The sequence below is a fragment of the Pagrus major genome, chromosome 5, assembly GCF_040436345.1.
Source record: "Pagrus major chromosome 5, Pma_NU_1.0".
NCBI classification, from domain to species: Eukaryota; Metazoa; Chordata; class Actinopteri; order Spariformes; family Sparidae; genus Pagrus; species Pagrus major.
In genome coordinates, this window is record NC_133219.1 from 31114243 (window position 1) to 31126981 (window position 12739).

General features: G+C 39.7%; 1 protein-coding gene across 1 annotated transcript; it reads left to right on the forward strand.

Annotated features, from left to right (window-relative positions):
• The first annotated feature begins 1191 nt into the window (after positions 1-1191).
• On the forward strand, positions 1192-10911 carry cep78 (centrosomal protein 78). Its single transcript, XM_073467198.1, has 16 exons — positions 1192-1295; positions 2339-2607; positions 2770-2945; positions 3115-3187; positions 3294-3397; positions 3495-3669; positions 3795-3908; positions 4122-4186; positions 4304-4406; positions 5399-5516; positions 5836-5878; positions 6083-6244; positions 6370-6447; positions 6928-7109; positions 9144-9306; positions 9713-10911. Exons 2-16 carry the CDS (start codon positions 2346-2348, stop codon positions 10232-10234), a joined length of 2340 nt encoding a protein of 779 aa, XP_073323299.1. The 5' UTR covers positions 1192-1295; positions 2339-2345; the 3' UTR covers positions 10235-10911.
• The last annotated feature ends 1828 nt before the right edge of the window (positions 10912-12739 follow it).

A 12739-nucleotide genomic window follows, 5' to 3' on the forward strand; every position in this document is an offset into this window, starting at 1 on the left:
TCTCAAAGGATAAATTCACTCAAAAATGAAAGTTCAGTCATTATACTCAGCCTCATGCTGATGGAAGGTGGGTTAAGGTGGGTTCAGTATCTTGCCCAAGGACACTTTGTCATGCGGACCAGGGGAATCGAACCAGCGACCTTCCGATGACAAGATGCTGGCTCTACCCCAGCCTTAAAAAGGGGTCTAAATAATGTCTGTTGAAATCAATTTGGGATCTCAGGGCTTCCTCAGTCTTGTATTACACTGGACGAGCTGTATTGAGACATTTTATGTTTTCTTTTCGTTGTTTAATTAAGTTTTAAAACAAGTCCCCTTCTACTTGAATTGTTTATAAAAAATTTACAATGCAGTTCTGCTGTGAAGCTCCAGATATGTTATTCAGTCTACAAAACTTCACCTGGCTCTCCATTGGCATGGGGGTGGGGAGATAATAAATAGGTTTTCGCTTTTGGGTGAACTGGTGCTTTGACGTGGTGTGAAAAACAGTGTATCAGAGTAACAGTTATAGAGATATTTGAAGGAAATAGAAAAAAATTGTTGCCTTGTAATACAAACCCAATATTTTATGATAATATTTAGCACGTGATAACATATATGTAATATGTATCCGTATCAATTGATTGTGTACGTCTGTTATACAATGGCATCGGAATTGTATCATAGGACATATTGTATTGTTCCAGTCACTATCATGATATCAATCTGCACATTTCTGTTTTATGGGTTCTTACATATTGCCCCTTTAAACAAAACTATTTTTTGATTATCTTTTTATGATGTTCTATACTGTGTTGTTCAGATTTATGTATTTATTTATTTATTTATTGGATACGCCTTTATGATCTCCTGGAGGTGAAAAATTCACATAGGCTATCACAGCAGCACAAGAACAGGCTGAGACAAAGAGCAATGTTGAACAGAGTCGTTAAGGACACGTGTGAATTTTGAGAACCACTGATGTGTTATGAAATCCATTGTAAACTTTATTTTCTTTCATAAATACATTTCTGTGAATGTTCAACACGGCACACACTCCAGCACACCGCACTGCAGTCCTCCATCAGGGGATGAATTTGCGTCTCCGCTCCGGTAGGGGGCAGCAGGTCTCTGGATGAACGCACACAGGCCGCAGTGAAGAAGAGAGGTGGGCGGGGCTTCACTGGCACAACAGCGCCGCTTTTGAGCGGTTCTCCACATCAACAACAATAACAGACATAATTTTTACAGACAGTGGTCGAGGATAACCAAGACAACAGTAGCACGACGATAGAGCCTCCAGTTACATGTGGAAGGTATATTAAATTATTTTAGTGTGATTAAATGTTATTTAATAGTGGATGAAAGCACAGTTAATATCACGACCGTTGACGGCTTGTCAGCAGCACTACGACTTGCAGCTCTCCTTACCGACGGTTGCTAGGAGCTTAGCTTAGCTTGCTAACTACAACTGACACTTAGCATGTAGCATCAAATAGCGTTGGACTAAAAGCTTCACAGTTCGTTGCAACTTTGCTAGGTTTTAAAGGTAGTAGCCAACTAATCTGTCTTTTAGTTGTTTCAATTTCATTTATTGCAAGGTATGGAAGTTGTCGTCCAGGTGTTGCATTTAAATCTGTGACCCGTTATCTTTAGGCTAATCAAACATGTCTTCAGTCAAATTCACAATAGACTGTAACATTGTAATCACATTGACACATTGCAAAGCATCTTTAATGGCCAGTATGAAGCAGAGAAATGATAACAGCAAGCAAAACCCATTTAAATGTATATGGGCACCTGACCTAAAGCACCTTGCTTTAAAGGAGCTCTATGTTACAATTTGTAGCAATTTACATGTATTTATCTCTTTTTATTGGCCATATGTGAGCTGACAGTAACGTGACAAGAAAATGTGACCTTCCTTGTCTCTCTCAGTTGCCTATACAAGCCTCTGGACAACTTTTTTAAAAGTTGTTTAAGGCTGCTGAACTAGATTTATTTTTCCATGACAGTCCAAAGGATGTGACTTTATGTACGTTCACGAGTGCTTTGTCTCAGACAGTGTCTCTCTCTACTCCACTACAAGACAGCAATAGTAGCTAACGTTAGTTTAGAAATGGAGTCCGCTGACATAATGTAAGGACCAGCATCCAGCACAACACAGAAGTTCCACAGAGCCCCTTTATGACAAAACTGAAGAATCGTCAACCTATCCTAGAAGTCAAGAGCATTGTCAATTCACAGTTTTACCACATCTACAAGAGGAGTGGATAAGATCTCATCGCCCAATTCATCTGGAATTATTCTGACCAGGGAAATGTTTGCTTCTTGACCTTAAAAATACTTATGTTCCTAGGTCAAAGATGGTTCAAGACAGCGCTCGCATTCGGCAGCGGGGTGCCCAGGATTTTATGGCATACTATGATTTTGCCTGTGCCAGACAGGAATTAGTCCCTCTCCCCGCTGTTAAGATGAACCTCGACAAAGGGATGCTGGACTTTAATGGAGACAGGGTGAAACTCACAGACTGGCCACCCATTCTCAACTCTATCTGCATCAACAAACACCTGCACCACATTGCAATCAGTAGCACATACCAAGCTAGTCTTGGTTCTGGAGACACAGGTAAGTGGGGAAAAAAATGAACCTGGTACATCAAGTAACAGTGGGGGAAAAACAGTTTATACCCTCTTAATTGCGTATGTGTATGTATGTAGGTTAAATCAGAAACGTGAATGACTTATCAATTTTGCCAATAAACCTTAATCATATCATCACCAATTTCAGATAGAAGGTACTATAAGTCTAGCTTCAGGAAGAAGATCCCAGCCATTCGCTCCAAGGACATGACGTTTAAGTTGTGCAAGGCCCTCAGAGAGTGTCTGACTGTCTCTCCTAACCTCAAGACGCTGCAGCTTAGTGGGCTTCCACTGAGAGAGAGGGACCTGATCACCTTGACAAAGGTAAAAACAAACTAAGGTTTTAACTTTAATGATTTACTTAAGTCAGAGAGATGCCGCCGAATCCAAAGCACATTTGTATTTACTCTTCACTTTTCTCTTCCCTCTTTATTACCAGAATCTTCCTTACTTATGTATTTACTTGGTAAATAATAATGATATTTCTTTCCAGGGTTTGGCAAAAAGTGTTTGCTTGGAAAACCTGTCTCTGGCTCACTGTCCAATAGCTGATGAGGGCTTAGAGGGTGTGTACATTCACAGTATTATTTCCTTAAATTGTTCAGAAAGCCCCTACTACTGTACTGCATGTGAGTATGCTGTCTTTGTAACTTACATTTTCATATGTTTCAGTCATTTGCCAAAGTGTCAAGTATTCCAAAAGCATCAGGACGGTAGATTTTACGGGGTGCAATCTCACCTGGAGAGGGGCAGAGCACATGGCCAACATCATCAAGGTGTAGTATGTCATTTTTAAGACTTTGCGTTATGGACTCTACTGCAGTGACATGTAATATATCATTAATCGTAAGGCCTATGAAATGTTTTTCTCAGCATCAGGGAATGCAGAGGCACGGTACGGCATGGGCAGAGTCTCTGCGGTATCGACAGCCACAGTTTGAGGGAATGGGAGGTCTCCGCCGGGTCACCCTTAATTGTAACACTTTGATCGGAGACCGAGGTGCTGCTGCTCTTGCTAATGAACTGGCGGAGGACCTCTGGGTTAAAGGTTAGTTTTTGTAGGGTAGTGTGTGGGTTTGAGAGAAATACAAGAGAAGATATTATTTTTTTGTTGCTGATTTCTGTTTTGTAGGAATTTTGCTCAGGTTTTCTGTTTCGTGACTTGTTCAACAGCTGTGGACCTGCAGAGGTGTGGTCTGTCCAGTGAAGGAGCTCGTCGCTTGTTGGAGGCCTTGAAAACTAATTCTACTCTTTGTGTACTGGACATTCGCAGTAACCCTTTAGTTGGTAAGAGGTCAACCAAAGTTATAATATAAATTATTGGTTTGCTGTGTTCTAATTGCTCATTCTAATCAAGTTTTCAATATGATTAAAATTGTTTTCATTACTGAAAAATGCTATGATTGCTATATAACTGCTTTTAATAGTATAAGTGTTCAGAAACAAGTCAAGAAAACACTTTTTCCCTTGCTAAATAATTTTTTGGGGTTTTTTTTACAGACAAGGTCCTAATTAAAACCATAATAGAGAAAGTGCTGATGAATGCTAATGGACAGTCACCAGAGGTGAGCGTCTGGATCATTCAAAGTCTAAGAAAAAAATTATTGAAATAGTTTGAATTGAATGAGTTGTGTATCTTCATGCAAGCTTCACATTTGTTTCTTCTTCATGTTGAACTTTAGTACTGCTGGATCAATCCTGCAGCCACAGAGCCACAAAGAGCTTCCGGACCAAAGAGGCGAGCACTACCCAGTGCAGCCAGAGGGAAAACTACATTCAGGATAGGTATGTGGATTTTTTTTTATTTTCTTGTTTTTCCTCAAGGCTACATTAAACACAGGCACCTGTCTGTTCATTCAAACAGTTAAGGTCATGATATCCCTCGTCAGACAAACATACTACAGATTTCTGTGGTGGTGACCACACAATCATAATCTTTTCTCTTTTATTTATGTGGCAAAGGGTTTTGTCTCAGCACTTCATCAGGCTCATAAAATGATCTTTTATTGTGACTAAAAAGGTTCATTTTCAGAGACTGATCTAAAATAGATTTTCAGACTCCCAAACTGCATTTAGCCATAGTTGAAATACAAATCTACAACGCTCCAGCCTGTGCAAAAACAGGCATTACATTCAGTGTTGGATGTGTTTGAATCTGTGTGGATAGCGTCTGTTATCTCATACTGATAATAATTATTTTAAATGTTTTTCCTTTTGGCTTTTAAGTCATCTTGAGAACTGGTAAGAACTGAATTAATTTCTTTTGCTGTGCTCCCTCACACTCCAGACAGCTCTGCTAACCAGTGCAAAAAGAAACTTGTAAAAAGACCTTTAAGTGCTTGTTATTGTTCCACAAGTCTAACTTTTTGATGAATATATATTATGTATATATGACACAGTTGTTTAGAACCTCACCTGACACCAAAGTCAACACCTTTAAACAGTCGTAAACATCAGAAGCAAAAGATGAAGATTGCAAACTGATACAGTAACTAAAATTATTTTCAATTGAACACAGCCATAATTCTCTTTTGCTTGTGATGTTTAGACCCTCCTTTTGTAGATGTAGATCTCCAAGCATTTAATGATTACCTTATTATTGGTAATTTATGCATCAATTAACTCATGATAGGCCCGTCTGTGTCCTGGCAGCCATTATGAGCAATGACTACACATATTTTTGTTTTGCAACCATGCCCAATCCCAAATGCTCCCAGAAAAACTCCCTGTGGCTTGATGAATTTTCAGCTCTCTATATAACGCTCTCTCTGGTGCAGCTCCTCGTAAAGGATCATGTCTTGGTGGGCAGAGTTCAGGGGCTGCTCAGACACAGATGCCCTATTCCCGCTCCCGTTGTGTGCCTTGGCGTGCTGCTGCAAGAGCTGGACGCCAGAGGTGAGGAGATGTTGGCAAACCAATATACACTAAGTTCAAAAAAGATACTGAATTCCATTTATAATTGAAGACATCCCACTTATTATTAGAAAACACTGATAGAACAAATACATCCAATCAGATTGGATTGTGTTTTTTTGGGGTGTGGTTTGAAAGTGAATTTAAATTTTGGTGTTCAGTTTTAATCTGTCTGTAGAACATACTGAAAGTTTTACGTAAAACAATTACACCTGTAATATTTACAGAGCTCTCCTCAGGTGTTGCTGTGATGACGCTCACGGAAAAAAGACTAATTTTATGTTGGATGCCTTTGTTACAGAGGTATGCCTCCTGGAGTCACTGTAATGGATCAGACCTTTCAGGTGAGTTTTCTTCTTTTCTTCTTCTGTCCGTGAAATCAGAATCATCTCAGCCAAGTATGGATTGAATTCATTTCAAATAATTTATGTATTTGGCAGAGACTGGTGGTCTGTGGTAGAAAATGGATGACCCTGTCAAGAATTGTGCAAATACGGCATTTAATTTCAAAAGTATTATCATCTTCATCTGTTAAAAATTCTCATTAGGGTGCAGCCACTGTGAAGGTTACTGTGGAGTCGGACTCGGAGGGAGAGGAGGATGAGGATGAGGAAGAGGAAGAGGAAGAAGTCGTGGTAGAAGTTGAGCAGAGACCACCTACTCTAAATCTCCAGGACAGGATCACTGGACGGCAGTTTGAATATCTACAGGTTAGTCACATCACGCTAGTTCCAAAACTGGACAGGGACAAAAGTGTTTGGACTCTTTTTTGAACTGTTTATTTTGAAGTACTGCTGTGTATATGTGTGTGTGTGTTCTTGTGAATGCCCTGCAGATGGAGCTAAAAGAGTGTCGTCTGAGGCTGGCAGAGGAGTGCAGAGCCAGACTGAAAGCTGAGTCAAGGCTCATGGAGGTAATCTCAAAAATGCTTGAATCTATTTTTTGTTTGTTTGTTTGATTTCTTCTACTGTAACTTCTCTGTGCAGCAGTTGCCAGCTTGAATGAGCTGTGGAACGCACTCTCGATGTGAAGTTTGTGGACATCATAGTCGTCCTTATTTTTGAGATCTAGTCAGTGTCAAACTTTGTTTTGAGACAGCAGGATATTTATGCCACACTAACATTATGTAATTTGAGGATCGGTCAGCCATGTTGAAGTTGGTTTTTACAGTGGTTCTAACTCCAGATGAAGTGTTTATTATTCAGACTCAAATTGGGTGGAAACTCATTTGATGGTGGGTAAATTTTGCAGTGTCTCAAAACCAACAGACAGTCATACATGCTTTAATATTTGGATGTAATGCTTGTCCAAGGGTTGGAGTATGGTTTTATGTTCAAAAGACTGGCTTCAAGATTCCCGTTTATGCTTTCTTCCTTTTTTTATTTCTATTCAGTCCGAGTTGGAGAATGCCCGTCTTCGTGACACCAACCTCTCCCTGTCAGAGGCCCTTGCAGGTGCTGGCTCTACATCAGCACCACCTGCTATCAGTGCTTTTGAAGATGAGGCAGTCCTTGAGAGCATTGAGAGCTCATTCACCAAGTTCCATGCTTTCCTGGATCTCCTCAAGGATGCTGGGTGGGTACTCTTAAAACTGTCCAGTACGATGTTTCTCTTTTGACCTGGATTGTGCCAGTTTCGTTCTGAGCCTAGGCAGTTTAAAGAGCGTGTTTGTTCAAATTCAGACCTTTCATTATGTGTGTCTGTTCATTCAGTTTACGTTCAGTTTCATTTTGACAGAATCTGAGTTGAAAGGTGTTTTGATCCGTTCAGTAGGTTTTGTGTAATCCTGCTGACAAACAAACAAACAGACACGGTCGAGAACCACCTTGTTGGAACCACTAAATAGCAGCGATTTATTTTAACACAAGTTTAATGTATTTCTGTGTTGGGGGGGTTTGAAAGGTAATTTTCCATGAACTTCAAATGAATGCAGTACTAAAGAAATGCTGACATTGTTTAAAGCATCTTTATTTATCCACATAGCATGGACAGAGAGAGAGAGACTTTATGTTATATACATCTCGTGTATGAAATGTCTGTATTGTCGCTGTGCTGCATTTTTGTAAACACATCAGTCTCACCATCACGTGATCGACTACAACTACCAGATAGAATAGCGATGCACTATCAGTTCACCCCACATGCAAACAAGCGGCTCTGGCTCACACACACGTCACAAAGCTGTATCACATGGGTGCTACTGCAGTTATTTCATTCATCGCACACACCTACTTTTGTTTAGCTTGTGTGACATATAGGTCTGTGTTGCTCTGTACAACTGAATAAACTGACTAATGAATGATTTAAAGTAGAGTACCGGCGCTGTGTGCGTTACCTGTCCTCTACAAAATGAGGCAAACATCTAGAAAGGGAACTAGATTTTTTTTTTTTTTTTTTTTTTAGGAGTTGGTGGACCAAACCAGAGCTAAAAGACGAGGGATTAGTGGACTCTTTGTGGTGGACATTTTTAAATAACTCCAATGACATACCTTTGTTGTTCTCTGTCCATCACGGCTTTGTTGCTGCATTTGTTTTATATTCCTTTGACCCCTTTTTGGACAAACATCACTTCATGCATCTTTAACATTTGTTGATTAACTGCTTGATTGATCAACTATTTTGTGATATTCATACATCATGAAATTTGCTTTTGTATGCAAGACCTTATCGAGTTGTGGGATGGATGTCCATCATACTGGACTGCATTGTGATCCGAAGTCAAAGTGGAACAGTCAAGTATTTCAACACCTTTTATTTGGTACACATCCTCTCATGTGACCGAGGGAACGGTGGCGAAAAAGTGTAATTCCCAAAATGCTGGGCTGTCTTTGGTTAGGTGACTTTTTACTGTAAATGTGGTGCTTGTTTTCTGTTTCATTCTTAGATGCTCTTCAATAACAAAAGGCTCTTTGTGTTTCCATGTTGGTGTTCGGAAACATGATACTGAGCCCAGTTCAAGAGTTTCATTCTGAGAGGAAGAGTTTCTCTGTGACAGAACCACCTATTTCATTTTCTTTTAATATTAATTTATTTCATGACATAAATTGATATCTACTTTTGTTTTTAGGTTATTTCTTTGATTGTTTACCTTGATTTATACTCAAAATGGCCGATAAAGGATACTAAGTTGTTATGAAACCGAGGTCACAAGGTGCAGTCCATAGGTGGAAACCAGAATCCACCCAGTATTTTCCTTAAACATAGGCTAGGTCTTACTCTGCTGCTATCTTTGTTCCCTGCATTTTCTTTGCTTGTCTACAGCTTCATTTGCTGTGTTTTCTGCTTTGACATAATCACCCTGCAGTCGGTTTTTCTTTAAAGACAGCTTTTTGATACATTTGTACTGTGACTCATCCATTCCTCATGTAAACCATTATTGTATTCTTTTGCCCAGTGGAAACAATTAAACCAGTGTCCTTGAATGTTAAATGAGGACGTCCACACAATAGAAAATCTTTGTTTTAGTAAAACATTGCAACCCATTCCGATTAAATACATCTTTAAGAAATTCATCTTAATGGATGTGGCAAAAAGAAAAAGGGCAACCTGTATGTCAGGTAGCATTTGTTAACATTTTTTCTTTTTCTTTTTTTTTTCCTTTTCTTGTAGCCTCGGTCAGCTAGCTTCAATGGCTGGAATTGACAAGTCAGATTTCCAACCTCTGGGAAGACCTCAGCTCTCCTCGACAGTAGGACCACATGTGGTTGGTGAAGCATCGCCAAATAGAGTGGAGTATCGGGATGTTGGGACAAAAACTGATGCTTCTTCATTGGTAAGGGTTTGCAGTGCTTGGGAAACGTTGCGATGTGATTATACGAGCAGTGCTTCAGTCTCATGGTTTCATTTGGAGCAGTGAGTCTACTTGAGCATAAGCAAGTACTACATTTTGCTTAAAGGATTAATTGTTTATCTTTTTATCTTTTATACTTCATCTCTTATTGTTTTACACATATACAAATAATTAAAATACACCAAAAAGTATCATGTTAAAAATGACAAATACTTGCTTATCAAATAGTTCAAAGTAAAATACAATATACTGGTATAAATTGAAATATATAATTTGTAGAAAACTTTAAATAAAAGTACTTCTCTAGTTGAGATGAATGAGCTGTATCCCATGAATAACTTGAAATTGTCCATTTAATTAAATTTTCTCTCCCAATTTCTGTCTTTAGGTAGGCAGCGTCCTGCCTGCTCCACCTGGTAGACTGATTGACACCAACACTCACAGATCTCCTTCCTCCGGCAGGGAGTCCTCACATGACGGCAGGCTGTTAGATGTGACCTTCACTCAGGCCTCTGTACCTGCAGCACACCCTGGTACAGATGGAGAAAGGGAACCAGATAGATATTCAAAGCCCGTTACCCAGCATGACTCAGGTTCGGAGCACAGTTACCGTAGCCAAAAATCCTTTGATAAGGTTTACTTTAGTAGAACTTTTCAGTCTCAACCAAGCCACACCAACAGCAACTCTCACAGGAGCAACGGGTCTTATGGTGGATTGTCTGGAAGATCAAGCGTTAGTGACATTATGAGTGACAAGGCAGAGTCTGTGGGATCAGTGGGGTCGAGGAATGAGGGGAAAAGAAGGCTGGTGACAGAAGGTCAGTCAGGGTCAGAAGGGTCCGACTATCCTGGGAGGGAGATCAGGTCCCTGAGCGGTCTGGGAAGGCACTCAGATGATGAATCCTTCTGACCAGCTGACCAGAGAAATATGAAAAGCTCTGCCTGTATGTGTGTTCACAGTGCCTTCTCCGTGAAGTGCTGTCTGGATTTAATACCAGAATTCTTACATCTTCAATCTTGGTTGTTTAATTTTAGGGAGAAAGCATTCAAAGTCAGTTCAATACCTTGTTGCATATAAGCCAAAGGAGTAGTCGAGTTGAAGTTCCTATGAAAATAAAAATTCAGTTACTGATCGAGACGAATGTGTCAAAAAATGCAATGCCATGTATATTTTTGTATTAATTGTAATTTCATCCTTTTTTAGTGAAGCAGCATGTTTTTGCACTTGGGGTCATTTATAGTAAAACTTTTTCATTCAGTTAAGTGTGATAGTAGCTATTTGGGTTTCCAAGCTAACCATACCTCAGTCAGGTCTAAATTTACAGATAATGTGATCCTATTTTGGATGAGAATGCATCAAGTCTCAGAGGAAAATTACAATATTAACGCCATTTCCTCTTTCTATGGCTGTTTTAAACAGTAATTTTATTTTTTAAAGTGAATGCTACTGTAAAGATTTTTTTGTTACATATTGAATTTGTCCTTTTTAAAAAAATCTTTTATGATGAAGTGTTCTTTTGTTGGTGCTGTTAGGTATTTTGCACTACTCTAAAATGTATGTTTTTAATAAACATTTTCACAGTTTGACGTTGTGTTTCCAAGCTTCAAAATTGAAAAAGCTTTTTGCTGCCACTCCAGAAATGTTAATAATGCACCTTCGCAGAGCATTAAGAGCCTGGCTTTACCTAACTTTACCTGTGAACCTGTGAAGATTTTTTAATATGCCCTCTTATATCCTGTTTATGCCATTAACACCTGTAGTGCTGAGGAATTAAGCTTTGAGTTAGTTCGTGCAGGATACTGAAGTCACACACCCCTGCTCACTGAAATATTGATGAATAAAATCAATGTGCCGTGACACAAAAAGTCCCTGCTTTACTGGATTATATATTATTCTCAGTGCTGCATGTATTGCTAGAATTATCCCATGTTGGATCCGTGTCTACCTGCTTTCTAGATGCAGAAACTGAATCTAGAGCATGTGAGCTCCTTTGCCAGGACCAACATCTGTTGACTGCACGAGTTGTTTACTGTCACTTTTGGTGCAGTGCCGAGAGACAGAGAAGTGGGACCAGAATGTGATTTTTTTTTTGGGTAAGAGAGGGACACAGTGTTCTGTTGTACAGATGTGTAATGTTTTCCATTTGTGGTGAGCGCCAAACACCAGGAAAAGCCAAACGTGCAGCTCTTGTGCAGAGGGTTACATAAAGTGCATGAAGTGGTTCATTCATAATGTCTTCTCTGTGTTACCTACCTGATATTTTAGAGACAGCTGTAGGGATTTTGTTTTGTTTTTTGTTTGGCAGTTTGTCACGTCTCTCGTTTGATTTTCTCCTGTTCGTGTTTACTTGGTGTCTTGCAAGGATGCCATGAACATCATAAACTGCTCTGCAAGTTAAAGTTTGCACAAAATGGGCAAGACTTCAGAAGCGGGGACAGTTTCTTTTAGTTGTATTTGCATTTACGTGTACATCAGCAGGGGTGGACTGTGTTGTCCAGGGACATTGTGTAACAGCTGTCTGTGATGTGTGAGGGCATGATAGGAAAACAATGTCACAGTTTATGCACAGTTGCTTTAGCAGCCTGGATCACTGCTGTAGCTGTAGCAGTTATCTTAAAGCAAAATCAAGTGAATCTACTCCATTTTTTTACCTGTCTGTTGGTTGGTTGGTTGGTTTGTCAGCTGGATTACACAAAAATTACTGAGTTTCTCTCTCTTTGTTCAGGCTATGTGCAGACGGATTGTCTGGGGTGACCATTAACTCAAGATATCTCATCAATCAATCAACTGGGTTGCCACGTGTCCTTGAAATCCTGGAAAGTCTGTGAATATGAGGGAGTTTTGTGCAAGAATAGAGGATTAAATTATTTTTTATATTTTTTGCTGCTGTCACGTGTGTCTCTGACAGCACCACTCAACTTAAATAACATTGTTTTGCTGTGCTGTGTTAGCGAAGACTAGAGACCACAGTCCGTCGTCCCTGTTCACACATTCAAGCCTCTCTCTGTTTTGGATTGTTGTCTGTGAGCTTCTTTAAAGCCTGCTGGTTCTCATTATAAAAATTCTCAGTGTTGTAACTGTAATTAATCTTGATCGGTGTCCTGTGTTTTGTGTCCTGGAATTTGAGAAAAATGGGCCTTGAAAGCCCTTTAAAAGTCCTTGAATTTGGTGTTTAAAAGGTGTGGGAACCTTGTCGCAAACTCTAGATAGATATTGCTGTAAAATGGACATTGCTATTTCAGTTTGTTGGGTTGACCTTTCTCTTCTTGTGTTATTGTTACGTAGTGTTTTGGCACTGACCAGCAAAAATAGGGACAAGGAAAGATACAGAGTCAGAGTGAAACTTAACATGTCAAATGTCAGAGCCTCTCAGAGCCTGAGAGCTGTGTTTCCGGCGTCAGACCCAGGCTGGTT

Bases quoted from the DNA above. Each gene is read 5' to 3' on its own strand.
- cep78 (XM_073467198.1), top strand. From the start codon at position 2,346: ATGGTTCAAGACAGCGCTCGCATTCGGCAGCGGGGTGCCCAGGATTTT. The intron at 3,188-3,293 runs GTGTGTACATTC...CATATGTTTCAG, and splicing joins AGCTGATGAGGGCTTAGAGG to TCATTTGCCAAAGTGTCAAG. The intron at 9,307-9,712 runs GTAAGGGTTTGC...TTCTGTCTTTAG, and splicing joins AAACTGATGCTTCTTCATTG to GTAGGCAGCGTCCTGCCTGC.